The sequence below is a fragment of the Aureobasidium pullulans genome (assembly GCF_000721785.1).
Source record: "Aureobasidium pullulans EXF-150 unplaced genomic scaffold scaffold_3, whole genome shotgun sequence".
Lineage (NCBI taxonomy): Eukaryota > Fungi > Ascomycota > Dothideomycetes > Dothideales > Saccotheciaceae > Aureobasidium > Aureobasidium pullulans.
The window spans coordinates 524,802-550,096 of NW_021941023.1; the positions used below are offsets into that span (position 1 = coordinate 524,802).

The 25,295-nt window shown below is 51.0% G+C and overlaps 14 protein-coding genes across 14 annotated transcripts; 7 read left to right on the forward strand and 7 right to left on the reverse strand.

The window, feature by feature from the left end:
* Nucleotides 1–144: 144 nt before the first annotated feature.
* M438DRAFT_127596 (CoA-dependent acyltransferase) lies at nucleotides 145–1,992 on the reverse strand. Its single transcript, XM_029898801.1, has 3 exons — nucleotides 1,604–1,992; nucleotides 1,482–1,553; nucleotides 145–1,428 (listed from the first exon to the last, which is right to left on the reverse strand). Exons 1-3 carry the CDS (start codon nucleotides 1,898–1,900, stop codon nucleotides 373–375), a joined length of 1,425 nt encoding a protein of 474 aa, XP_029763753.1. The 5' UTR covers nucleotides 1,901–1,992; the 3' UTR covers nucleotides 145–372.
* M438DRAFT_127585 (uncharacterized protein) lies at nucleotides 1,955–2,465 on the reverse strand. The gene has a single exon (XM_029898800.1). The coding sequence runs from the start codon at nucleotides 2,415–2,417 to the stop codon at nucleotides 2,085–2,087; it is 333 nt and encodes a 110-aa protein (XP_029763754.1). The 5' UTR covers nucleotides 2,418–2,465; the 3' UTR covers nucleotides 1,955–2,084.
* A 40-nt stretch (nucleotides 2,466–2,505) lies between these two features.
* M438DRAFT_127634 (uncharacterized protein) lies at nucleotides 2,506–3,537 on the forward strand. The gene is made up of 2 exons (XM_029898802.1): nucleotides 2,506–3,135; nucleotides 3,270–3,537. Exon 1 carries the CDS (start codon nucleotides 2,576–2,578, stop codon nucleotides 3,056–3,058), a length of 483 nt encoding a protein of 160 aa, XP_029763755.1. The 5' UTR covers nucleotides 2,506–2,575; the 3' UTR covers nucleotides 3,059–3,135; nucleotides 3,270–3,537.
* A 54-nt stretch (nucleotides 3,538–3,591) lies between these two features.
* Nucleotides 3,592–5,225, forward strand: M438DRAFT_266530 (uncharacterized protein; the record flags this gene model as incomplete). The annotated part of the gene is made up of 4 exons (XM_029900116.1): nucleotides 3,592–3,642; nucleotides 3,690–3,707; nucleotides 3,762–4,380; nucleotides 4,435–5,225. The coding sequence occupies 4 exons, from the start codon at nucleotides 3,592–3,594 to the stop codon at nucleotides 5,223–5,225; spliced, it is 1,479 nt and encodes a 492-aa protein (XP_029763756.1).
* Nucleotides 5,226–5,844: 619 nt separating this feature from the next.
* Nucleotides 5,845–7,425, forward strand: M438DRAFT_290249 (argininosuccinate synthase). The gene is made up of 4 exons (XM_029901707.1): nucleotides 5,845–5,897; nucleotides 5,954–6,203; nucleotides 6,261–6,949; nucleotides 7,010–7,425. Exons 1-4 carry the CDS (start codon nucleotides 5,883–5,885, stop codon nucleotides 7,295–7,297), a joined length of 1,242 nt encoding a protein of 413 aa, XP_029763757.1. The 5' UTR covers nucleotides 5,845–5,882; the 3' UTR covers nucleotides 7,298–7,425.
* Nucleotides 7,426–7,824: 399 nt separating this feature from the next.
* M438DRAFT_332072 (Bystin-domain-containing protein) lies at nucleotides 7,825–9,347 on the reverse strand (the record flags this gene model as incomplete). The annotated part of the gene is made up of 2 exons (XM_029903460.1): nucleotides 7,825–8,680; nucleotides 8,737–9,347. 2 exons carry the CDS (start codon nucleotides 9,345–9,347, stop codon nucleotides 7,825–7,827), a joined length of 1,467 nt encoding a protein of 488 aa, XP_029763758.1.
* Nucleotides 9,348–10,025: 678 nt separating this feature from the next.
* On the reverse strand, nucleotides 10,026–11,159 carry M438DRAFT_267303 (uncharacterized protein; the record flags this gene model as incomplete). Its single annotated transcript, XM_029900172.1, has 3 exons — nucleotides 10,026–10,109; nucleotides 10,157–10,918; nucleotides 11,031–11,159. The coding sequence occupies 3 exons, from the start codon at nucleotides 11,157–11,159 to the stop codon at nucleotides 10,026–10,028; spliced, it is 975 nt and encodes a 324-aa protein (XP_029763759.1).
* A 545-nt stretch (nucleotides 11,160–11,704) lies between these two features.
* On the reverse strand, nucleotides 11,705–13,452 carry M438DRAFT_267521 (DHS-like NAD/FAD-binding domain-containing protein; the record flags this gene model as incomplete). The annotated part of the gene is made up of 2 exons (XM_029900191.1): nucleotides 11,705–13,050; nucleotides 13,107–13,452. 2 exons carry the CDS (start codon nucleotides 13,450–13,452, stop codon nucleotides 11,705–11,707), a joined length of 1,692 nt encoding a protein of 563 aa, XP_029763760.1.
* Nucleotides 13,453–14,068: 616 nt separating this feature from the next.
* On the forward strand, nucleotides 14,069–16,918 carry M438DRAFT_267113 (uncharacterized protein; the record flags this gene model as incomplete). The annotated part of the gene is made up of 5 exons (XM_029900157.1): nucleotides 14,069–14,196; nucleotides 14,261–14,606; nucleotides 14,658–14,904; nucleotides 14,955–15,686; nucleotides 15,738–16,918. The coding sequence occupies 5 exons, from the start codon at nucleotides 14,069–14,071 to the stop codon at nucleotides 16,916–16,918; spliced, it is 2,634 nt and encodes an 877-aa protein (XP_029763761.1).
* A 483-nt stretch (nucleotides 16,919–17,401) lies between these two features.
* Nucleotides 17,402–18,601, forward strand: M438DRAFT_332075 (Fic-domain-containing protein; the record flags this gene model as incomplete). The annotated part of the gene is made up of 1 exon (XM_029903461.1): nucleotides 17,402–18,601. The coding sequence occupies one exon, from the start codon at nucleotides 17,402–17,404 to the stop codon at nucleotides 18,599–18,601; it is 1,200 nt and encodes a 399-aa protein (XP_029763762.1).
* Nucleotides 18,602–19,345: 744 nt separating this feature from the next.
* On the forward strand, nucleotides 19,346–19,890 carry M438DRAFT_352389 (uncharacterized protein; the record flags this gene model as incomplete). Its single annotated transcript, XM_029906787.1, has 3 exons — nucleotides 19,346–19,590; nucleotides 19,643–19,785; nucleotides 19,874–19,890. The coding sequence occupies 3 exons, from the start codon at nucleotides 19,346–19,348 to the stop codon at nucleotides 19,888–19,890; spliced, it is 405 nt and encodes a 134-aa protein (XP_029763763.1).
* Nucleotides 19,891–20,315: 425 nt separating this feature from the next.
* On the reverse strand, nucleotides 20,316–21,997 carry M438DRAFT_127803 (uncharacterized protein). Its single transcript, XM_029898803.1, has 2 exons — nucleotides 21,491–21,997; nucleotides 20,316–21,442 (listed from the first exon to the last, which is right to left on the reverse strand). The coding sequence occupies exons 1-2, from the start codon at nucleotides 21,646–21,648 to the stop codon at nucleotides 20,494–20,496; spliced, it is 1,107 nt and encodes a 368-aa protein (XP_029763764.1). The 5' UTR covers nucleotides 21,649–21,997; the 3' UTR covers nucleotides 20,316–20,493.
* Nucleotides 21,998–22,920: 923 nt separating this feature from the next.
* On the reverse strand, nucleotides 22,921–24,131 carry M438DRAFT_352391 (XAP5-domain-containing protein; the record flags this gene model as incomplete). Its single annotated transcript, XM_029906788.1, has 3 exons — nucleotides 22,921–23,292; nucleotides 23,342–23,881; nucleotides 23,919–24,131. The coding sequence occupies 3 exons, from the start codon at nucleotides 24,129–24,131 to the stop codon at nucleotides 22,921–22,923; spliced, it is 1,125 nt and encodes a 374-aa protein (XP_029763765.1).
* Nucleotides 24,132–24,335: 204 nt separating this feature from the next.
* Nucleotides 24,336–25,288, forward strand: M438DRAFT_371960 (putative tetratricopeptide repeat protein 1; the record flags this gene model as incomplete). Its single annotated transcript, XM_029908314.1, has 3 exons — nucleotides 24,336–24,464; nucleotides 24,515–24,986; nucleotides 25,041–25,288. The coding sequence occupies 3 exons, from the start codon at nucleotides 24,336–24,338 to the stop codon at nucleotides 25,286–25,288; spliced, it is 849 nt and encodes a 282-aa protein (XP_029763766.1).
* Nucleotides 25,289–25,295: the final 7 nt, after the last annotated feature.

The window sequence follows — 25,295 nt, forward strand, 5'->3', positions numbered from 1 at the left end:
TTGTGTCCCAACGGCCTTCGCGGGCAATTGCTGAGTGTATACGGAGTGTGCTGTTTTCAGGTACGTGGGTGATTAAGCGAGTGTGTCGACAGGGGTTAAACAATAGGTCTGGCGGTTGCGACACGAGTGTAGAGGTCGGAGTTGGGAGAACAACAATATTTTGATAGCAAAGATACGAGCACCAAGAACGAGGTACGCAACACTATCCACATGCGCGTCCCCCTTCCCAAAACTCGTTTCGTCTTGCCCGCGAAGCCACAAAAGCTACCGGCAGCCTCTTCCGAAACCCTGTAAACGCTATAAAAAGCACATGGCACCGCCACACGTCAAATCAACGCTGTTGACGGGGTTTGGCTATACTTTTTCTTCTCTCTATTTCATCTCCAACACCCACGCTTCCATGTTCTGCAGATACCAGTTGACTCTCTCGGCACATCTGGCGCATTCGGCTCCATCCACCACCCGATGATCTGCGCTCCAGCTCAGCACCATCTCTTCTTTCTTGACCACATTTCCTTGCTCATCAAAGCCGGGCACTACCTTGGCCCTTCCAACTCCCACGATGGCCACCTGAGGCTCGACGATGATTGGCGCCACTACTCCTCCACCGATCGAACCGATATTCGAGACTGAGAATGTCGGTCCTTGGAGGTCTTTCGGCCCCAGCTTGCCTTCACGTGCTTTGCTTGACACAACCTTGATCTGCTCCGCAATAGAAGCCACACTTTGTGATTCGACATTCCTGACGACGGGAACCAGCAAGCCTGAAGGGGTGTCTACAGCAATTCCGAAGTCATGCGATGCCTTGTAGCTCAGCTCGGGCTTCTTAGGATCTGACGTGTCCAACCAGGCGTTTAGCAGCGGATGACGGCCCATTGCCATCGAGATTGCTTTCAGGATGAAAGGCAACGGTGTCAGTTTATTCCCTGCCTCTCGCGTGCTGTTGATCTTGACACGGAACCTATTAAGGCTGCCAGTGTCAACTGTACTTGAGTACAAGAAATGTGGTATCGTGAGTGATCGGGTCATGGTCTTGAACATGGCTGTCTGGACTGGCGTCAAGGGCTTCTTTTGGTCCTTCGCAATCTCCTGTTGGACGGGCTTCTGAGAGCCTTGCGAGACATGGCGATGGACGTCCTCTTTCAGCACTCTGCCGTCTTTGCCACTTCCGTCAATGTCCTCGACTTTGACATTTAGTTCCTTGATGAGGTGTCGCACAGCGGGTGTCGCTAGTCCCTTGTCGTGATGCCGTATCTTTCCGAGAGGGCCTTGGACTTCCTCCCTCTCCGCGCTTTGAGGCTCTTGTTGTGTAGTTTGGTGTTGCGGTGCTTCCTTCTGTGGAACTTCTGACTTTTCGCTGCCAGAACTTTCTATCAGTGCCTCATCTTCAGGTGATATGTCGCTTTGTATGTCAATGTCCAGCAGGGGCAACACGAAAGTCAGCGCAAGTATATGCAAGTGAGTTTCTTACGCGATGTTACCTTTCCGACAAGAGCCATATCATCTGCCTCATAGTATAACTTTTTGATAACACCATCAAATGGCGACGTGATCTATTACAAGTTAGCTAGAATGATCGACAGGAAGTCATCCGATACCCTACGTCTGATGCTGTCTTGTCCGACTGTACTTCGCAGAGTTTGTCAAATTGCTCCACGCGAGCACCTGGCTGCACAAACCACTGAATGATCTGGCATTCTCGAGTTCCCTCGCCGATATCAGCCAGTAAGAACGGCTTGACTACATCTCGTCTGCGCGTCGTATGGAAGAGACGATGGTTGATAAATCTTGGTTGTTGTCGCCAGAATAGTCTTGTTGAACATGAAGCAGCCATCTCAAACGACGATGTGATAGGGCGAGTAATCGAGAAAATCGCGAATCTACATAATGCCAGGTACATGAATGGTCAGGCATGAGTACCCCGGCCCAGAAGTGAGGGGTCGGCTCGAAGTGAGTCTTCTGACTAGGGAGGGGTCTTCTTAGGGTCTGTGCTTGAACGTTTGTCGACAGTGAAGCAGCGAAGTTAGAACCGAGGCTGAGCATGTACGAAAGATCTCCCTCCATCAGGGTTAGGATACTCTTCCTTAGCTCTTCCGTTCATGACGCCCTAGGGTAACGCGCCCTGAACCTCCGCATGGTTGCTGAACAGTCAGACTGCCAAAGGAGACCACGTGAACGAGCAAGAGCCAGAGGATTTTAATGCCACGACACCCGGGAAAAGACAGAAAGGCTGCGGTCACAACATTGTCTGACTGTCTTGGTATTATTCCCAGAGGTAGCCTTGGTATATGCAGACCGAGAACGAAATACGAAGTCACGAACATCACACAATACCTGCATTGCACTTGGGGTATCATCTCATTAAACTGAACCTTTGGTAGCGTCCAGATGTGTCGAAGTCTTCCCTTCTTCTTCATCCATGCATGTGACCTGCCGTGTTCTGTCCTCGCTTGTCCCAATAACAGAACAATTGCATTCTTGATATGGAGATCATACTGCGGGTATGTACACGTCAGGGTCTGTGCAAGCTCGCGTCAATCCTCCGCGAACTGAATCCAGCAACCTTTTCTCCTTCATGCCGTGCTTCATGCCCTGTCGAGGGACCCAGCATTTGCGTCCGAGGCGCACGTTTTTGCTATTTGGTCTTCGAACTGTGATTCCGGCCGGGCAATGGCCTCTTCATGGCGCATCGATCGCGTCTGTGCCGTCGTTCTCAAACGCGGGACAAACGGGTTTACCAAGAACCTTCACGATCCGACGTTTCACGTCTGTTGCAAAGCATCTTCAACCGTATGTCTCGCGAGCTACGAGTAACTCACTCTGCAAGGTATCTTGTAGAGAGGGGAACTCTAGAGACCAATCTCGCCTGCGCTGGCGAAAATGTGAGAACAAAGGGTCGATCCGAGCAGGCGGTGACGAGCTTGTGCTTCCATCCATTTGCTACGACTCTCCGAAGCGCCTGCTCAGATGCAACCACATGCACGACTACGGGTCGGTCGCAGCGACCCAGAGAAACGTGCATCCTCGCACAGGCGCCGCATGGAAACCTCCAGTGTAAGGTATGGGCCGTATGGCTTCTTGGCTCTATTGATTTTTCCTCTCTATTCTTAGTAGAGACGGATCGACTTCTCCCAGGTAAGCGGCACGCGAAGAGTAGCGGCAGCATCTATAATGATGAGGAGTGTCTCCTCTCTTCCCTCCGACTGGCTCTCTGGACGCATCCTTCTTTCCTTGCCTTTAAAAGCAGGCCCTGACCCTGCTGTGTGTAGCCGTGGAGTGACGTGCCTTTGCACCTATCAACTAATTCACCGCCGTCTTTCGTTAACCTGATCTTATTTTCCTCTTTCTTTTTCTATTTGTGGCCGGCCGCAACCCTAAAGGACTGGATTTCACCAAAGAAGAAGTCGCCATCCTAAACATTTTCGCACCTTCCTATCAGATTGAACGACAATACCAACACTCCACCTGAATAACTATTCACGACATTCGCTCGCCTAATAATCCCTAAGATTTCCTTCTTCTTCTTCTTCTCTCTCCACCACTCTCGCTTCTCTATCTATTCTGTGTCAAAACTCGATAAACAACCTCAAGATGGGAAAAGTTTTCTTTGTCGACTGGGCGCTATGGGAAAAGATGACCTTTGTATGTGCTTCAGGAATTGCTTCTGAGTCTCGACTAACATGTGACAGGTCCTTGCTTGCCTCATTGTATGTACATTGTCGTCCGTAGCTGACCTCAACAACCACTCACAAAGATCACAGGTCCTAACAATTCTTGCTGGCTGTCTTAAGTTGTGGTACACACATCGCAAACTCCGCCAGTACGAAAAGGCCGGCCCTCAGCCAATCAATCGGGAAAAGAGCATCATCCGCAGCTTGAGCATGCGCAAGGGCCCGAAGAAGCAAAAGCAAAAGCCAACCAAGGAGGTGATGGTGCAAAAGAGACGTCTTATGGACGATGGTCCAAGTGTGCCCTTCGGTATCCGTGCCATAGAAAGCGGCATCGAGGTTGACGGAGTTTGGATCTCTCGCAACAACACGCCAGCTGGGAGTATACGCGAGCCTTCATCAAGCTCCTTGTCTGCTTACAAGCCAATTCCTCAGCAAAGCCGACAGGGTTCAATGACTGACGTTGCAATGACCCTCACGAACAATGGTTCAATGGCTTCTTCATCGAGAGAGCCAAGCCAAACATTATCCATGGATCGTTCAATCTCTGGCGGCAGCATTGGAAGTCAGCCTCCTTCCTCTCCAGAACCTGTTGCTTCGGCTTCTCGTCGTTACCCTCCACACTCATACCAGAGATATGAGGGCAGCAGCTCCAAACACTTCCGTAACGCGCATACCCTGGAAACTAGAGTGCCCACTGGGATGCCTGCTGGTGAGTTGCTTACCTCAAGACACATAAGCAGCCTGTACTGACAAGACAATGCAGATCCTGCAAGAATTGTAAGCCACCATAGCTCATCCTCCGGTTCATCTCGAGGTGGTAGCAGTGGAAGCAATGAGTTGCCAGCTTCATATCTCGACTTCGCACGCCCTCCCCCAGTCCACTCAAGTGGCAACCCTGCCTTCGATGATGCACTTCAAACACACCGCATGTCTCAAGTGGCTGAGACAGGACGTCTGGTACCTAGAAGTCGCCGCACTGGCACATCGGCCGACTGGACTTCCTCTCCCCTGGCCTCGAGCGAGGTACACAACTTCTCTCTACCGCGCTCACAAACGCCCCCACCGCCAGGCTCATCCAGCTCCAACAACACCTTCAATCCCTTTACAACTCCTGTCTCCGAGAAGTACCCAGAAATCGAGTTCCCTGAGCCGAAGACTTCTACCTCGGAACCAAAATCCCGCCGTGGCTCGAGCAACTCCTACACACGCCCAGACCCTACTGTTTTGCGCGAGGTTAACTCAGGATTTGCAGTGCTCAAGCCAGGAACTCTAGAAGCAGAGGCTGCAGCCAAGGAATCGGCACACAATGTAGCAAACCATCACGCGCGTGCACGATCAGCAAGTTTCGACAGCAACGAGAGGCGCCAAAGCCGCAAGCTGCAAAAGAAGCGCCGACCAAGCAACAGCTCTCACGGGTCGCAGTCGAGTTACGACGCTGCATCCGATCTCGAGCGTGGCGGTATTAAATACAGCTTCGACCAAAACCCGCCTTCTGACCACGACATTGAACGTGGCTCGCAGATCGAGGCGTCAGGCTCCAAGTACAAGTTCTGAGGAGTCGCTGTTACAAGTACTCAATCGAAGGAAAGATGTAATTACAGTATGTCCCTATTTACGGGCTGGAATGCACTTGCTGTTTACGAAAGACCATGCGGGAGAATTGAACCAGACATATTAGCTACCTATCAACCATCCACATATACAGGACAGTAACGGGACACAATGATAAAAAAATTGTTAATGTTGATGTCTTCCTCAAGTGCAACCCGAAACACCGCGTGGATTGGGCTCGGGGAAGCAGAGCAAGCAAGCCACATGCAGTCGTCGTCTCTTTAGGGCAACGGCTTGTTGTTGGTGAGGATTGTGAGGGCTCCGGGTGAGGTTGAGAATCGGTTGACTCGTGGGTTTCGACGGCTTTAAGATGCCAAGCGCGGAGAGGGTCGGGGAAATAGCTCATGAAATCGCGCCGGTGACGGAGCTGGCGAGCGATTAGTGCCAGCAAACAGTCACAGCAACCAAAAGTCAAACAGGGAGCAGTGATCAGCGCTGCGATAGCTGACTAGCTGGCGCGCCGACGTGGAGCTCTCTTTTTTTCTACCCATTGACTCACCAACACTCACCCGTTCCTCTTATAACTGTGTCTTCTGAATCAATTCTTCCTTCCTTCCTCTATACACTTTCTCCAACCCACATCCCATCACATCTATCAAAATGGTCAAGCAAAAGGTGAGCATTTGCGCATTCCACCTTATCTTTGGCATTGAATTGACTCGCGATTGCAGGTCTGTCTCGCCTACTCTGGCGGTCTTGATACCTCATGTATCCTCAAGTACCTGCTGGACCAGGGCTACGGCGTCATCTGCTTCATGGCCGATGTTGGCCAGGAGGAGGACTTTGATGCTGCCCGCGAGAAGGCCCTCAAGATTGGTGCCGAGAAGTGCTACATTGAGGATCTCCGCAAGGAGTTCGTCGAGGAGCTCTGCTGGCCCGCTGTCCAGTGCAATGCCATCTACGAGAACGTCTACCTTTTGGGTATGTGAATGCTGCGCCAATTGACCACCCCGAGAGCAGGAACTGACCAGCTATCAGGTACTTCGCTTGCCCGTCCCGTCATTGCCCGCGCCCAGATTGCCGTCGCCCAGAAGGAGGGCTGTTTCGCCGTCTCTCACGGCTGCACCGGTAAGGGCAACGACCAGGTCCGCTTCGAGTTGGCCTTCTACGCCCTGCAGCCCACCATCGAGGTCATTGCCCCATGGCGCGACCCCGTCTTCTACAACCGCTTCAAGGGTCGCCAGGATCTCCTCGACTACGCCGAGCAGTCCGGCATCCCTGTCACCAGCACAAAGAGCAAGCCCTGGAGCATGGACGAGAACTTGGCCCACTGCAGTTACGAGGCCGGTATCCTCGAGGACCCCAACGTCACTCCCCCCGAGGACATGTGGAAGTTGACCGTCGACCCCACCAAGGCTCCCGAGCAGCCCGAGGACTTTGTCCTTCACTTCGAGAAGGGTCTGCCCGTCAAGGCTGAGCTTCCCGGCGGCAAGACTGTCACCGATGCCACCGAGCTCTTCCTTGCTGTCAACGCCATTGCCCGCAAGCACGGTGTTGGCCGTATCGACATTGTCGAGAACCGCTTCATCGGTCTCAAGTCTCGTGGCTGCTACGAGACCCCCGGTCTTACCTGCCTGCGCGCCGCTCACATCGATCTCGAGGGTCTCACCATGGACCGTGAGGTTCGCGCTCTCCGTGATCAGTTCTTGACCTTCAACTACGCCAAGGTATGCTTCCTCGCATTCTTCTCCTTCAACCCAAGACCACGACTAATATGAAATCCACAGATCCTGTACAACGGTCTCTACTTCTCCCCCGAGTGCAAGTTCCTCCTCCAATGCGTTGCCGCCTCGCAAGACAGCGTCAACGGTGCCGTCCGCTGCCGTGTCTACAAGGGCTCCTTCAGCGTCCTCGGCCGCTGGTCCGACACCGAGAAGCTCTACGACATGGACGAGTCCTCCATGGACGTCATCGGTGACTTCCGTCCTGAGGACACCACCGGCTTCATCTCCGTCAACGCCATCCGCCTGAAGAAGTACGGCCGCATGATGGAGGAGGCTGGCAAGAAGATGTAAAGAAAGCAAAAGCAAGAAGATATTGACGCCTATACCCACAACGATTTTGTAACTTTAGTTTGCTTTGCTGGCGTTCTGCTGAGAGGGGTTCGCTTTGAGGTACTGGGATTTCTTTGCTAGATGAGTGGGAAAAGGAATACATGATATGACCAGTACGAACGATTTGCTTTCAAACACATTCACAATGTTGACTTCTCTTCCTCGTGACCGGAATCATAATAGAAGTAGCTTGGGCGGTGCAAGGCGGTCTGTGAAGCCTGGCAAGTGGTTGCCGGATGAGAGATCAAGACAGGGTTGCCTCGAGAAGATTGAAAGAACAAACTCCATGAAGATGTTCAACCTCTCATCAATCTGTTGTGCTCTGACAGGCTAGACATAGTGGCCAGAAGAGATCACGATGAGCCGATGCTAAAAGAACCGATGCTTCAAAGTAGTCTAGAAACCAGCGCCAGGGATCAACACCCAAACGCCTTTCCCTTTTTGTGATGCTATGTAAAAGCGACGTTAAAGACCAACAAAACGGAAATCTATTGGATATCAACCATAGTATCATCACCATCCACACCCGCCATGGCCACCTCGGGAGCCAAAACACCTCTTCCTCTTCCTTGCAACAACTCCCTTCTAATCTCAGGACCGATAGATCTGTGTCCCTTGACCAACAACAGGTCCAACAGCGCCTCTCTCTGATCTTCAGTGATATCGTTTCTATACCTCTGTGCAAAGGCCAAGAAACACTGATGCCACAGCACGGGCAACTTTTCTCCTCCCTTGATGGTAGCAGGAGCATCGGTCATGGCATCGGCGTCCACGGCGCGGAAGCGCAGGAAATGGAATACCACTGCATCCACAACCTTGTAGGGCAAAGCGTACTTCTTCTCCAGCAAGACACGGATGAAGATGTTCGTCGCACCGCCGGCTTCGAGGTTGTCGGTCATTTGCTCAGCGGCGATTTCGCAGAGACGGTGGATGGCGGCTGCAGAGTGCAAGACAGGAATGGACACACGAACGAGCACAGAGCTGATGATATGTGCCTCTCTCAATGTGCAAGTTCCGGAAGCGAGTAGAGGGAACAGCAGGCCCTTGAAGAAACAGGCGGGTTTGTAGAGGGCCTTTTTGAGGGCTTTGTAGAGGTGGACGTTTAGTTTTTTGGTCTCGCGGATGTCGTCGCGGACGCGGTCGAGGAGGATGTCGTGGATGAAGGCTTGGGCGACGGCGGGGCGGGAGGAGGTGAAGAGGCGGGTGGCTTCGTAGGTTGCGTTTGCGGTCCAGGAGTCTGGGCGGGTGATGGAGAGGAGGGTGTCCCATTGGGGGAGGGTGGGCAGGATCTTGAAGGGCTTGGGGAGCTTGCCGGAACGGAATCGTGAGAGGATCATACCAATTCTGGAAGACGTGTGTTAGTCGGATTTTGTCAAGTTTCGGTGATAGACGCAACGTACTGGGTGTAGACCTCGACGACCTTTGCGGGCAACTCAATGGCGTCCTCGGGAGCACCACCGCCACGGATGACATGTCCTTGAGCCTGGCTAGCCTCATGCTGAGCAATCTTTTCCAAGATCAAGTCGGCAAGATTGGTGCTGTCTCCCTGCTCCTCGTTCGACTCCGGTGCCAGCAGTGTGGAAGGGTCGAATTCGGGGTTGAACTTGTTGAACATGGCCAAGTCTTCAGGATCCACCTCGACCTCTTCTACCTCCTCATCTTCCTCATCACCCCAAGCTTCATCGTCTGCAGGGATACCAGCCTCCTCATCAGAGTCCTCCTCATCGCGCAAACTTCTCTCAAACTCGAAAGCCGATTTCGTTCCGTTTTGCGGTCTGCGCGCCTCTTGCTCGGCCTCTTCCTCGGCAGTCAAGTCCTGACCCAGACTTATAATCTTCCTTGACGCTTTCGAGTCGATGTATGCTTGTTGTTCATTGTCCTCGTCGCCGGCGGTGGAGCGTCCTTTTCTCTTTGGTGCTTTTTGCTTGTGCGGGTTGGAAGGTGCGTAGTCTTCTGACAATGGGTTGTGACGTCTCATTTGACGCGCATCTCCTCCGGGGGCTTTGGGCATCTTGTGTGTTGTTGTTGTGGTATTGAAATATCTCGACGGCAAAATTCACCTTCGTCTCTCAAGCGCGGGCAACAAAATGCGGAAAGGAAAAGGGAAATTTTGTGGAGCTTCGGCGGTCTTGTTATCTTATCGCCGCGCCTGCGGATCTACCCTCTGGTCGTGTCCTTGTGGTCACCCTGCTTTACATCTCCTCCGATGATTGTTCGGTCGAGTCCAAGTTGGAGGACACCAAGCACGGTCTTATGAGCTTCGTAAGAAGTAAATCGATATCTAGATACGTGCCTTATATGGAGTAGTCATATGGCGCTTTTGTCGCTGGCTATTGTCACTTTACCTTCCCGTGTGCTTGTCATGTGCTTGCTGTAAAAATGCAAAATGCTTTTGAGATTGGTGCAACCCTCCATGAAGAAGCGGTGAGTTTCACACTTTCAGTGAAGAGCTACACTAATCTAAAAAAAAACATTGCGCACTTCTCCAGCCCGGATGACCTTAGTCTTGATCGCGAGAGGTGACCAAGAGTGACAGACTTTAGCATAAAGAGAGGTATGCTCGCCTCGAATTACGAAATACGAGCGCGAGAAGTTCACTCCGACGGGAGCAGCATTTCCATACATATATGATCCCCAGTGTCCTGGAATACTGATCATCCTGCAACAGATTGAATGAGTCCGCTCATAATCAAGCACCCTTAGCTAGAATATCGGGCATGGGACCCTTAGGTACAATCTGGACTTTCTTCGCGCCAGCGTATCCATATTTGATCTGTTGATATCAGCATATATCCCTTGTGCAATCATGCAGACACTTACATGATCGAAGTATGTCGCCTTCTTGAACGCACCCCCTCTCGTCTCGTCTCCTTCGTCATAGTAGATATTCCTATACCACTTGTCGATCCTTGGATAATCATGTCTGATCAGCTTCAAATTGCACTTGAACAAACTATGGTACGCGACATCGAATCTCGCAATCGTAGGATACAACCTGATATCTGCTTCGGTGAGGTGCTTGCCAAACAAGAATGGTCCTTCTGACTTTTCGAGATGTGCTTCAACCCGATCGAGAGCCTTGAAGAGGATGCCGATGTTTTGCTCGTAGGCTTCTTGCGAGCTGGCGAAACCAGTCTTGTAGACGCCGTTGTTGATGTCGTTGTACACCCACTCGTTGAACTGATCAATGTCTTTCTTCAGCGAGTCAGGCAGGAATCCACCGGCTGGATGGCTCTTCTCTTGGAACTTCTCTGGCAGAAGATCGTCAAACTCAGTATAAAACATACGTATGATCTCAGAGCTCTCATTGTTGACGATGGTTTCGTTCTTCTTGTCCCATAAAGTAGGCACCAAGACTCGACCTTCATACCCAGGTTCTGCTTTCTCGTAGAGTTGGCGATGGCGTGTGAATCCGTACAAGGGGTCATTCTCCATAGTTCCATTGCGTCCGCTGTAACCCCAGCCCTCGGGAAACATTTCATAGTCCATTACAACAAGTTGGATAATGTCTTCGAGTCCTTTAAGGAATCTCACAATGGCTGTGCGATTTGCCCAGGGGCAACCCCAGTTGATGTAGAGAACCTATCAATCTGTCAGATATGTGCCAGACAAGTTATTCCTTACGCACTCTGCTATAAAGCAGGTAATGTCTTCATCCTCTCTTCAGATATAGTGGTCTATGACGGAAACGTACATAGCGGTCTTTCTCGGGTGGAAAATGAGCTCCTGCTTCTCTCGATATGGAATCACGAAATTTCGAAGGTTGTCTTCGAAAGTGACCATCTTTGTCGGCAAACGCCTTGATATCATCTTTGTTAGACATTCTGGTGTGAGGTGAGCAAGTCGGTCTCCTTGTTCATAGGTAGTTCGGTTTTGTAAGACTCGATAGGTGGCACAACTTGGTTTATGTATATGGATGCAGTTGACATGAAGACGAGACTACGAGTGACTCTCGGCAGCTCGGGGTTCGATGGCGTCAAGATTGCCCCGCAGCTGACACTCCTGCCGTTCATGCCAGTCTACTCTATCTGTCATGCGGATTTGAAAACGGGAGAATTTCTGAAAGTTCGTGAGCAATCGTGTATGATACCGATAAGAATAGAGACACAATTGTAGCGTCTAGCGAGAAAAAAGAAATATAACAACACCGTCTGAGTGTCTAGCAAAGCGAAAAAAAGCCAGCCCAAAAATGACCAGAGCCACTACTCCTTGACTCCACGCACATGCATGATTTCCACCGAGCCATATCGTGCCACGTACGAGCACGCAAAACGCCACATATCCAGCCATGCAGACCGCTAAAGTACAGCAGAGGGCGAGTCCAAGAAAACACCGATAGTTCATGAAACACGTTACGTCCGAGTCTTCTCAGATTTTGACAAGTCTGTCTGACGACCTGGCTCGTGGTGAATTGAGCCGAACATCTTTTGCTGCAATGTCGTCGAATGCAGCACCACCTTTGGCGTTCTTTTCTGCCTTGATTGCTGCAGCGGCAGCCGCAGTTTTGGTCTTCTTGAGAGTCTGATCGATTCTGCCTTGTGGCTTTGGTGGAGCTTTCTTTGCCGCATTTCTCTTTGTGGTAGCCTTTGTGACCGAAGCTTTTGAGGGAGCCTTGATTTTGATATTCGTTGTTGGCTTGCCCAGTAGGTTGAAGGCCGAAGGCTTCTTTTCTGCGCGCCTTGACGGTGTCTCGATGTCAACCAGATCTTCTTCCTCGGTAAAGGAGTTGTCGACAATCTTTCCATGACGGCGGCCGGTAAGAGGGGTACTTGCTGGTGCTTGTGGCGAAGGCATAGGAGTATAATCCTTGGGCGGTGCCTTGAACGTCCGTACTATCGGGATCTGAGGCTGGTTCTGGCGAGCTCTTTCTAGAGTCTCTTCTGACACAGGAAGGCCTGTATCTGGCTCATCCCATTGTCTCAGAGCAGCGTGTTTCGCAATCTCGTCACAAGTGCCTTTGACCACAATATCCCAGCAATCCTCAAATTCCTTGCCAGAAGGTTCAGGGCCTGCGTTGATCCAGATCGCTACACCATCTCTTCTGTCGCGTACAGTTGCGCACATTTCGCGTACAATTCTCTTGACACCAGGAACTTTCAGAGTCGTACCAACCACAATAATCGCATCCGGGCGCTTGCGGAGATCCTCACGCGTCACGGCGCCGATCGCTTCATCATCTGGGTTGTGTTCGTTGTATAGAACCATGCGGGGACGCAGCATACCAACACCGTGGCTGCGCTTTCCAGCAACTTCAGTGCGGACCCTGTTAAGCTCCTCACAATTGCCACAAACGGGCGGGACAGGGCCGTCGAAAAGGTCCGCGTGGAAATCAGAAAGCTCGTGGCATTTTGAGCAAACCATTTTGTCGAGTCCACCATGCAATTGAATGGTCTTGGGCCATTTACCTTCCTCCTTTTGCAGAGGAATACGCGTCGCTAACGGCTCCAACGACGTGTCAATTCCGTCGACGTTTTGAGAATAGAGTCTGAGAAGGCGATCCTGTTGTGCAAGCGTGGCCAGCATCTGGTGGAACGGGGTGGGATTTGCGGATTTGGTCATGTGGGACATTTCTCGGACCATTTGGTGGAAGGAAGCGGTAGATGAAGCATCTTTGTAAACGTGCGACGCGTCAAAAAGGTCCTTTCCGGAACCCTTGAGATTATGCTGGGCACGGAGGGAGTTGAAGAGACCGGTTGACGAACGGAAATCGGGGACTGTGGGGCATTAGTGACGTGTTGTCGCGAGATCAAAAAGGAGTGTGTGGACTTACTGCCAGCCGAGACAGAAATACCAGCACCGGCGACGACGACAATCTTCTGGCGTTTGTGCAGGACATTCAGGATGCGATCCAGTTGGGTCTTTTCGTCGGGGCGCAAACCCTTGCTCAAGTCGAGGTACTCGGTGGTGCGTTCAGGCTTTTCGCTGATTCGGCGTCGCTTGGCTGGGCGTGGGTTGTCGGAAGGGTCCATTTGGTCGTCGGGTGAGGGCGACGCAGATTGCGACGAGTGCTTGGACCGGGGCGGAGAGGGATAGGGATTCTTCTGCATTTCAGGAGGGGGAGTAGGAGACTTGGGCGAGCTCAATAATGAGCTGCCGTCCGAGTCGTAGCCGTCCATAGCAGCTATTGTCGACGAGGGAGGAGCTCAATAGAGAAGCCGGGCGCGCCGTCAAGAAAGCCTCTGTCGGTTCTACAATCAACCGGCAACAGCGACCATTGGTTGGATTAAAGCGGGAACTGCTGAGCAGCAGGAAATAGAAGCGTCGAGCGACACGTGCGTTCGAGAGCAGGGCGAACAATGCGAATTGGTGGAAGAAGAGACTGGACAAAGACGAGAGAAAGAGCGAAAGAAGCGGAGTGGAGAAGTCGTGGTGAGACAAGAAGCCGCTCTCGCATCCGTCGGCAGCGCCGCGGGACTGTCGACTCTCCCGCTTCTCCAAACCAAAAGCCCTGCTGCACTGTTTGTTTTGGGCGTCTCCGAGAGTGACGGGGTGACTTCATCGGTCGCTTCTTGGCACTGATTCCAGTCCAACTTCCACATTCCTTCCATACTCGTTGTCAACCATCCGTAGACAGCACAGGCTGCACAGCTCGCTGCTCGTAGGTCGTCGCTTCTAGACCACCGTAGTCGCTTTGTCTCTGTCTAGACTGTTTTCTATCCAGGCTTCAATCCACCGTGAAGCCTGTAGATCCTCGGCGTCTTGTGATTCTTTGTAGGCACCGTCGTCGCATGCATGGACAATCTTGACGACCTTTTTGGCGATGGTGATGCAGATGGCATCAACGCTGCTATCGCTGCATCTCTTGATACCGATGCTCTCTTCCAAAGAATTGAGCGCTCCCACGTTGTAGGCTGTTGCCAGTAAGTTTATTCTTCCTTCTCTTCGTTTTGATCGTTTTCGGCATTTGATAACCTGTATCAACAGGAGGCTAGCATGGTCTAGGACCAGTTGTGTTGCTCAAATATCTGCGGATTCTCGTAAGATTTTCGTGCGGGCCCTTTGCCGCGACAAAGATACCGCAAAATGGTCGCTGTCTGGTGAGACCGAAGTCAATGCCTCAGAAGATGCCATCTTCACTCATGTCGAATGGAGCAGCTCTGGTCTTGACCTGGTCGCTGCGGATCAATTTGGTCGGTTGACTCTTTTCAGCCTTACCCATGCTTTGAATAGTCTCGAACGCCGTCCAGTCAACCTGAGCAGTACTGTGGACGATTTGAATCAAATTGTCGGGCTTCACTGGTTTCCTTTGAACCTTGCTGGCCAGAATCGCGTATGTAACATGTATCAATGTTGGTTTGAAGATCTCTCTGACGCATGCTAGACTGCTTTGATCCATCCTGCTCACAAGGAAGGTGACCGATGGATCAACAACATGAGGCTTCACGAGGTTCATGGCGTCTCGAACCCCATTGACAACAAGGCTGCGTTTATATGCGTCACTCGTAGAAGTCTTGTCAAATTGATCTATGAGCAACCCGGTCAGCCATGGACTCAATTCAACTTGAGCCTGGACAGCCTGACTGACTCCGGAGACGTGCTCACTCACGCTTCCTTCTGTCAAGCAAATCGTCAGTATTGCCGATTCTTACAAACCTCACGCTCGTACTGATTCACGCAGAACACCTTGTCATGGCCACATATGATAGCTCCAAGCGATTACGCCTCTACAAGATCATGATCCACTGGAACTCCAATACTGGAGATGGCAACAACCAAAAACCTACCCTTAACCCTCAGATGGCCGTTCTGCATGTTGAACTACTTGATCAATGTGTCCCTCAATCCTCAGAACGAGCAGCTAGTGCTCAACTCTCATCTCTGCACATCGAGCCAATCTCGCAAGCCATAGAAAATAGCACCTTTACGGTCGTGGCTGTCTTCACCAGCGTAGCCCAGGATCATGGTGGCAAGTTCAGTATCATATCTCGTTGGGAACTCCAACAAGCCGACACCACGTTGCATGATAGCTTCAAAGGCTTAAAGCCAACAGCTGCACAACCCGCTGCTCAGAAACCCGTGCAGAGGCTGCATCGATTAGAGGATGTGTTTTCGCAAAAGGCCATTCTAGCTCTTCAAAGTAATGTATATCACAACACGTTTGCATTCGCGGCGAGTGACGGTACAGTCGAGTTTCGTTCTCGAGAAACCATGCAAATCATCTTAGCGGATGGAGATACAAATAAAGCGACAAGCTTACCGCAGAATGGCTTTTCGTTCATGGCTTCTGATTGCATCGACATATCGCTTTCGCCTAGTATGGCTGCTTCGATCATCACCAAACCAGACGGCACAATTCAGCTTCACAACGCCGAATATCTTCACGGCTGGAAAGATGCTAAAGAGGACGATGGTGAGACCAAAGTCACGAATTATCCTTGAAAGCGCCGACTGACTTTTGTAGATCTCGCACAGGCTGCGGTTGTGTCTTTGGCTAGAGAGCTCGGTATCGTGACCTGCTATCAGATTGGTTTTGATGACTTGCTATCCATGATACCAACGGATTTGGACAGAAGTCTGCGACGTAGGTTCATCAGCGAAATATTCCGCACGATCAACCGAAATCTCGATTTCTCCCTCGATGACCAGAAGGTGCAGTCAGGCAAGGTCCTGAAAGACAGCCTTCTGTACAGAATTGCTAGTGCCCAGCTCATTATTAGCTACCAGACCGATCCCAAGCGACGAGACATCCCTGCAAAGGTGGCATGGATGCTGCTGAATCTTCGCTCGGTGTGCACCAACATTGCACAAACTTTGACCATGACCCAGCAGATCAGAGGCATGTACAACATGGAGCCCAGCCTGTTCGTGTCACTCAAGGGATTGGCTAGATGGTCACTTGATCTGATGATACTGATTCTTGACGACATGATCGAAATTATGCGCTTCTGCAATGGCAACTTCGACAGAGAACGGATATTGTCTTATGTGCATGAGAAGAACACCGCAGCCGTGCACCTTCTACTGAACAGCACATCGCGAGCACTGCTGGCTATGTTGGGAAACCTAGTTCGTAACTTTGCCCTGCGCATTCCCAAGACTCAGGAGAAGGTACGCCTCAGCAGCAGAGCGAACGACATTCGAGACAGCGCAGAATTGCAACAAATGGAAACTATGATGGGCTCGGATCTACCATTTGATATCAGACTTTTCGAGCACCTCATTATGGAGATCGATGGTGCTGTGCGTGCAACATACCAAACAGCGCAATCATCAGCTCCATTGCGTAGCCATCTTGAGCAAAGTATGCTCGTCGAAGCCGACATACCTGAGGTGCTGAGTCCAGTGCTACAGAGGCTGTTTGGCGATATAATGCCACGTATCGAAAGTCAGGTCGATGGCGTGGCTATCTATACTGCAGATACAGCATGGTTAGGACTCGGCGAAGACGAAGAAGCAAACAAGCGAGCAGGAATGCAACAATACGATGTTCTGCGCAAGTGTGCCATCGCGCCAGGCGCGAAGATCAGACAGTGCAGGAGATGTGGCAGTGTCATTGAGAATTTGGTGGACGGACATTCAGCTGCTTGGGTGCAGAACGCGCACAAGATGTGTGTTTGTCTCTCGCATTGGGTTGTCGCATGAGAAAGATGATCCTCCAAGACGTCTTTGTTTTCTCAGCAGAAATCGACATACATATCAGATGGTGGTCATAGGAGGCATACATATCAGACGGTGAGACACACCTCAAAAACATCTCGCAAAAGTATTCGAGCAAAAAAGAACCACAGGTCTGACGGCTTGGGAGTTTACAACTTACAGCATTCCACAGTTACGCACCCGTGCTTTATTCACTTCGAAATTCACTGGCAGGTTGACTCACAATAATAGCCATTCTATGTACGAGTGAGAGCCAATGAGTTCGTTTTGACTGGCTAAAAGTGAACGCGCTGGTTCGCTGCGATGACTCGAGTGAGGGACTCGATTGACAGGAGCTACTTAATCTCCTCTCCAACCAACCGACGCTCTTTCTTCTACCAACCTTCCAAACTTCCAATCTTCCCAACTTCCAACTTCCAACCTTTCAACTTCTCAACCTTTTCTTCGACAACTTCACTATCACACACCATGGCACCTACCACTCCTAAGCGTAAGCGTGGTAGCCTTCACAACATCTTCGAGAACCTTGACATCTCACCCACCAAGGCTCACAAGTCAGGCTCGTACGGCTCTTCACCCAAGAACATTGTCCGCAGTTTACGCACCAAGTTTCAAACTCACTGGCCACCCCGCGGTTCAGTTCGTGCGCGTCCCTTGCCTTCAAACTTCACTGTCCGCATGGATGGCCCCTACGACTGGTACCGCTTTGAGGAAGATCCGGATGAGATCTTCCAAGAAACTGAAGGCTTTAGCAACGAGATTACAGCTATGCTCAAAGATCTCACTCCTGCCGAAAATGTCAAGTTCGAGGATCACTTGGTGGATGTCCTCACTCGCTTTGTGTTCGGCTCAAACCTCATCGAGAATGCTGGCGCTAGTCTCGAAATTACTCTCCAGATCTGCACCAAGATCTTCCAAGGACAGCACATTAACGAAGAGATATCCGAGCGTGACCAAGAGTACCAGGATCTTCGTGCCGAGATGCTGAGCCAATCTCTTGGTGGTATCGAGAATGCAGTCATCCGTTCTCGTCGCGAAATTGTTCAACATGCGCGCGCTCTCACCTATCTGGTCAACGAAATGGTCATCATGGACAACCCACTCTCCGAAAATATGATTCTGGAGACCCACAAGATTCTCACCTACAAAGTCGACTCTTCCGATGGTGACACCTACCACGAATATGGTGGCCAGTATCGTACCCAGCCCGTTGGCGCTGGCTTTACCACCTTCACTGCACCCGGCAGTGTCCCTGGCGAAATGCGCAGCTTGGTTGTAGACTTCAATGAAGACCTTGACATCGCTAGCAAAGCTGGACACCTCGATCCTTACTGGCTTGCAGCAAAGTACTGCCACAAGTTCGTCAACATACACCCATTCGCCGATGGAAACGGTCGCACCTGTCGCCTGATCCTCAATGCCATACTTGCCAAGTATGCCGGTATCATCGTAGCCCTGGGAGAGAAGGAAGAAGAGCGTGATGCTTATCTTGAGGTCGCAGGTCGTGGATCTGCAAGCCAACAGAGTTGGGACGGTCAAGACATGGACGATGACGACGTCAACGTGACTCCTCCCCCTTGGGGCGAGCTCGGATACCTGACCCTCAGTGGCGCAAAGAAGAGCATGAAGAACATGAAGGACGCTCTCAAGGAGAAGCTCGCAAAGTAATGAAAGGTCATGTGGCACAAAGAAAGCGATCGACGCATACAGTATATATTTACGGAGGAGAGAAAATGCAATGACAAACGACTATTATGAACAACCGAATTTGACAACGGAATCGTTTTGTGTGCATGTTCGTTACATGATGCTTGGAACCCTTGATGAGTGCAGCTGCGAGTTGTGTAAACTCTGACACACCCTGGGATGGAAAGCAGCGGTAGAACATGCTAGCGAAAAAAAGAACGTCTGAACCCTTGGTACCCACTGGATAACGAGACAGGTGTTGATCTCAGTGGAGAAAGCACCAATCGTGAAAAGCAGCTGGCCTTTCAACAGACAGTTCGATGAGCAGCCTGTATCTGGGTGTCAGGGGTCGGGTCAGGATTCTATTCCTCTAAGTTCGTATTACCCTTTACTCTCGCCTCTACAATGTCATCAGCCAGAGTAAATCATGATTAGCGTTTGTAGCAAGCCCAAAGATCTGAGCCCGGTTGGTCCTGACGGCTTTGTCTAACCACAGCCTCCTTCCCTGATTCACCACTTTTTGTAATTTCTTTCGCTTGCTTAGACTCAGGCTGATCGATCTTTCCTTCTTGAAGAGATTCACAACGTCATGGAATCAACACGTCTCGATGGGAACCCCATGTCTCTTCTCTATCCACTTTCTTCACGACTGAAGTGTCATCGCTGCACCTCAACTCCCGATCACACTCCTGAATTAAGATACGGTGAAAGCAACCAGACTTGACAATGTCTAGACGCAAAGCGAAGCAAAGCAGAACGAAGTCCAATGTCGACAGATCTAAAGGCAGCAAAACCCCAAAGGAGACGCCCATACTCGTATCCAGGATCATCAATCGTATCAGAAAGCGTCATCTTCCAGTCTCCCAGATCACGAAGCAAGTCATCATCGCCGAAACATCACGCGAGTACCCAGACCTCCATCAGAAGAAGGCCAATCGAAAAGCAAGATCAGCTTTGAAGCATCTTCTCAAGTAAGTCACTATCCCAAAAGTGTGAAACTGGCATTGTTACTGACTATGCTAGGGACACCCACGAAGATGAACGACAGTGGATGTTGAACTGGACCAGGTCTGTGGAGGTCAAGAAAGAGACAAGCACTGGCAAGATCGAGGAAGCGGACAACGTCAAGCTGGAGGATGAAGAAGACCAAGACGATATCGATGACTGTCAGTTATCCTTGATATACCTCGCAGACCACGTCCAGCCCATCTTTCCACGTATCATGATACTGACGACCTGAACTATTCAGACAAGCTAATGATCCATCTTGACCAGAAAGACGCGTTCGAAGGTGCCGACGTCTCAGACGTGGGCATGGAAATTAAAGACGATCCCTATGGTCCCTTGACCTTGAATTTCAAGATCAACAGTAACCTCTGAAACACGAGCCCTGGCTCGACACACCCAGTTTAGCTCGGCCGAGCTCTCGGACCACGGCTGCCAGTACATCTTACCAATCTTGTTCGACTGCACAGCATTCTTCTCTGCCACTAAAGATGGTGCGTCGAACAAGGAATGAGAAGGGCCTAGCGAAGCATATCACCGTGTTGCTCGGCTACTTTTGCACGAGCCATCACAGGTAGTTGTCAAGAACATTCGCTCAATGTATATCGGTGTATAAGTAGGACCGTTTTATTGCCAGTATAAGTACTAAATCAAAAGCACTATCTGAAGCCAAAGAGAAAAACGAAATCAGAGTCAAAAAGTTCCATCAAGGAGAATCGAAGAGGAAAAATCCGAAAGTAAAAAGCATCATCAACAATATAAGGAGTGTGTGTGTTTTGTGCAAATCGACAGACAAAAGAAACACCCTGAACATCCCATCTCATCTCATCTCATCCCTCAGTGCGCAAGGCTCGAAAGATCAGCAGTCTTTAGTAACCGCCACCGCCGTAAGTAGGGATAGCAGGAACGGTGCTGCAAACCTGCTTGCCGGTAGTGTAGACGCTAGTATAAGGCACAGTAACAGTAATAGTCTTGCTCTCAACTTCAGGCTTGCTGACAGTAATAGTCTTGACCTCAGTCACAGTCTTAGTCTCTGTCTTTTCAACCGGCTTGGTCTCGGTAGCGACTCCGGTTTCGGTCTTGGTTTCGTAGCCGGTTTCGGTAACGACGACGGGCTTGGAAGTGGTGATCACGTAGGTGGAGTAGGACGTCTTTTCGGTGATCACGGGTTTGGTGATTGTAGAGGTTGTGGGCTTGGTGATTGTGGTGTAGCCGGTGGAGACGTAGATGGAAGTGCTGGTGTAGCTGGAGACGGTTGGGTAGGGGACGTAGACCGTAGTTGCGGTGTAGGTGATTGTGGTCTTTTGGCCGACGGAAGTGGAAGTGACGTATTCAGTCTTGCAAGAAGTGACAGGCGTGGTCTTTGCGGTGGTCTTTGCGGTGCTCGAAGAAGACTTGGAGTAGCTTGAGCTGCTGCTCTTAGAGTAGCTGGAGCTGCTCGACTTTGAAGAACTCTTGGTTTCAGTAGACTTGGTCTCAGTAGTCTTCGTCTTGGAAGTGGTCACTGGGTAGGTGACCGGAGTAGACTTGGTTTCAGTCGTCTTGCTGTAGGTGCTCGAAGTAGGAGCAGTCTTGGTCTCCGAAGTCTTGGTTTCGTACGTTTTGGTTTCGGAAGTCTTCTTAGTTTCAGAAGTCTTGGTTTCGTAAGTCTTGGTATCGGAAGTCTTGGTCTCAGTCTTCTTCGTGGTGGTCTCTACGTAGGTGCTGGAAGAAGGGGTAGGGAAGCCACCGTAGCCGGCGGAGGAAGAAGTCGTCTTGATCTCCTTGGAGCTAGTACTGCTGGGAGCGAACGTGTCGTAAGGCAGAGCGACAGCGAAGCTGCAGAGTGTTAGTTCGAGATGGCTTGCTTTCGATCAAATGTCCTACCTGGAAGCGAGCAGAGCTGCAACCGCGACTTGGGTGTTGAAGAACATCTTGAGAGTGGTCTGGGGGGATAGTGAAACGATAGTGTATGAGCGAGGGAATGGTGCTGTTGTTGCTTTGTCTTGAGATTGTTGTTGAGGATACCTTTTGACAGTGAACATGGAAGGCTGTCTTTATATCTTCGACAGAGCCCCTCACCATCAGGTATGATGCCATCTTGACTCCCATAATGCAGCACGTATTATCGCTTCCCCCATCGATTCTCTAGCGTGGTGGTCATACAACATTCGAGACCCGACTACTCAAGTCCTGGGAAGTAACTCCCGTGCAAGCTGCAAACGTGATGCAGAATGCAAGATGCAAGCTGTATTGGCAAAGTATCCTCGTAGAGACATTGATTCGCCGTACTGCAATTCCAATCATCGAAACGGGTACCAAAGCATTGGGTTTGTTGTGCACTCCATCACCACACGCATGAGGAGGTGAGAAGTAGTTTCAATAGCTTACAAGATCATCTCGAGAATGTCTCTACGCCGGGATCGGATGCGTCGTGCAACTGAGCGGGTCCACCACTCCCTCTGTCAGGCACAAAGATATGCTTTTCTTTGTGCCTGGCATCGGACTTTAAAGATCATCGACTCGGAATATTCCTAGGTCCAAGTAAGCAGCGCAGTGCGACGAGGAGATCCATTGTTAGATTTTTGTGCTATGGAGGCGACCGAATTGCGAGTGCTAAAGACCAACCGCTTTGCTGACTGCTTCCGCTTACAGACCGCTTCTCAACCAAGTAGTCCAATATGAGCAGACAAGGAAGTCGAACACGAGTGTCGAGCAGAGTAACAGAGAATGTCCCAATGATACTACCAAGTATCGCAGGCGTGCCCTAGGTTCGTGAATTTCAAGATGTCTTGGAAGTGCCGTGCAAGGCTGGGCTGTGCATGTAACGATTGGATCTGGTCGGACGGGATGTTGCATACATCCCGATCGAGCACGTGCAGAAGAGGCGGCCATAAATAGGTGGAACCTTTGGAAGAAAACCGAGTTACACAGAAACTACCGGACGGAACAGGCCTGGAAAGCACGGCACGGACCGGTTCATCTCGTTGTTTCTCCTCATAACACTGACGGGACGAATCATGACTACTCACATCAACGGCATGGTTCCTGTATGGTCCCAGCGACTGCATGTCCGTACCTCGCTTCGAGGTCGGGATGTGATGTTCAATGCAGGTGCGGGGCCGTACCCTTGGGTGCGGAGAAGGGGCGCAGGGAGTTCTCATTTGATCCAAGATTCAACATCTCCTGCTACAGATGCACGACGTAACTTACAAGAGTCTGCAGACGGTTTGAGCAAATACCAAGTGCGATGAGGCCATGTTTATTGGGCACGAGCCAATAGGAGAAAGATCCGGAAATTGAGGGTGGTGTTGACCTCATGACGAAAAGAAGAAAGCGTTACCGTTCACGTCCTTGCGCACATGACTGGTATAGTCCTTTGTCGGGTCGAAGTCTTCCCATGTGCTGGCAGGAAAAATGTGCTTGTTCCTCTCGTACCAGCGTCGATCGACGACCTTTGTCGAGTTTGAGTCGTCGCCGAAGCCCTCGAGGTCGGCGTCAGGAACGGCGGGTGACTGCATCTGCGCCTTGGATGTCTTGGATGGAGCGGTAGGAATTGACAAACCTCCCGCTGGGGCAGAAGCCGAGGTGTCGAGGGGAGTATTCGCTGTCGGTTCCGCAGAGTGAGGGAACAGCGGGCCATTGTAGCCGATCGTCTTGTTGACCATGAAATAGTAGAACTCATAGTGCTGGCATGCCGTCAGTAAGCTGCATGCTGAGACATGGATGGAAACGTACATGAGGTATGATGATATCGCCCTTGACCAGCATCAGGTCGTCGACGCCAACGCGGGCCCACTCACGTCGAGCCTTGTCGCTGCCTCCGACTTCTGCACCAACCTTCCTTGCTCGATCGAGGAACAGCCAGACCATGTCCCCCTTCTTCATGCGGCATTGGCCCCCAGGGATGTTTGTGCCGTCGTAGAAGACAAAAGGGAGCAGGAAGTCCGTCTGCTTGACTGCTTCCTGCATGACGAGAAAGTCTTTACGAAGTTGTTCCCGTGTCTGTGCCTCACGCAAGAGGGCTGACTTTGACATGGATTTGGCCATGAAGCCGACACTTGAGTTCGCAGCGAGGCGCTTCTTGATAGGTGGACTGTCATCTTCCTCGTTGATCTTGTCTTCTTTTGTGGCTGCAGGTGTGCTTGAGCGAGACTTCAACGATTCGGTCGGTGTCTGACTGTCGTTGTCTTCATCGTTGCCGAACGACAGGGCGCCTTTCTTGACAGTCTTGCGTTTCTTCTTGGATGGCTTGAACGTCGGGTCACTGCACTTGTTCTGTTGGCCATGATTTCTTGACAGGACGGGTGTATACGTACGAGCTGTCTGTTGCACTGGCAGGAGTGGCACGACCAGATTCCAGTGCTTCTCGTTCCTTTGCGTCTATGGCATCTGCTCTTCGTTTCCTAAAATCGTCGAGTTGGACAAGACCGACGGTTTGCGCCGACAAAATGTCATCGGCCGTCTTTGCCTGGGTGGTGAAGCGGGAATTAGGAGTAGATGTACCCGAGTTACCTTCTGAATCCATGATCGGAGTCGAGAAAGGTCGATAAGTTGAAGATGGCTGATTCGCTGCTCAATCAGTCGATAAGGTCTCTATCAAGACGCGAGAAGGAGCGCTCCAGGCTGCCAAGGCCTTCACATGCGCGATGCGACCAACGACGGATACGTCATCCGAACATTTTATTGTTGACATGAGTCCGCTCAGAGTGTCTGCTCTACGAGATCGACCATGTCAGGAGAAGACTACCCTTCAGACGACGACAAGAGTTTCGTCTCGGCTAGATCCTCACACCATGTGAGCGGGCAAGACACTGGCCATCCGCCCTCCGGCTCACGTTTCTCCCCGAAAGAGGAAGCTGTACGTCGCAGACACCGCCGCTTGCTGTATCACGCGCTGATGATCGGAAGTCGTTATTAGCAGAGTCCAACAAACTCAAAGCGGATGCCAATTCTCTATTTGCTCACGGCTCCTTCGAGGAAGCAGTCCAGACGTACGATCGCGCCCTCTCATCATGTCCCAACTACCTCGAGTACGAACTCGCCGTACTACACTCGAACATTGCCGCCTGTCACATCAAGTCGGAACAATGGAAAGAAGCCATCGACAGCGCTACAAAGAGCATAGAAGCACTAGAGCGGATCGATCCTCTACCAAAACCCAAGGAGTCACAGGGTACTGGTCAGGGCAAGCTTCAGACCCAGTCGGCACCATCGGCCGTCGAGGAAATCGACGACGAGACAGCAGAGAAGATCGAAGCTCTAGAGAAGAGTGGCAGGACACGAGATGATGTACAGAAGATTCGCGTCAAAGCCTTCCTAAGGCGGGCCAAAGCTAGATCAGAGACCGGTGGGTGGGCTGCTCTACAAGGAGCATACGAAGGTAACACTGTCCTCTACGAAAAGACACGGCAATACAAGTCTGACTTCCTCTTAGACTACACGTTCCTTGCAACGGTAACAAACCTATCACCAATGGACAAGAAGACTGTACAAAAGTCAATGGCTGAAATCGGTCCCAAGCTGGAAGATGCCAAATCCAAAGAAATGGCCGAGATGATGGGCAAGCTAAAGGGCCTCGGAAACAGCATTCTGAAGCCATTTGGTCTGAGTACCAACAACTTCCAGTTTGTAAAAGACGAGAACAGTGGAGGGTACAGCATGAACTTTAACCAGAATACCTGATCTTGCA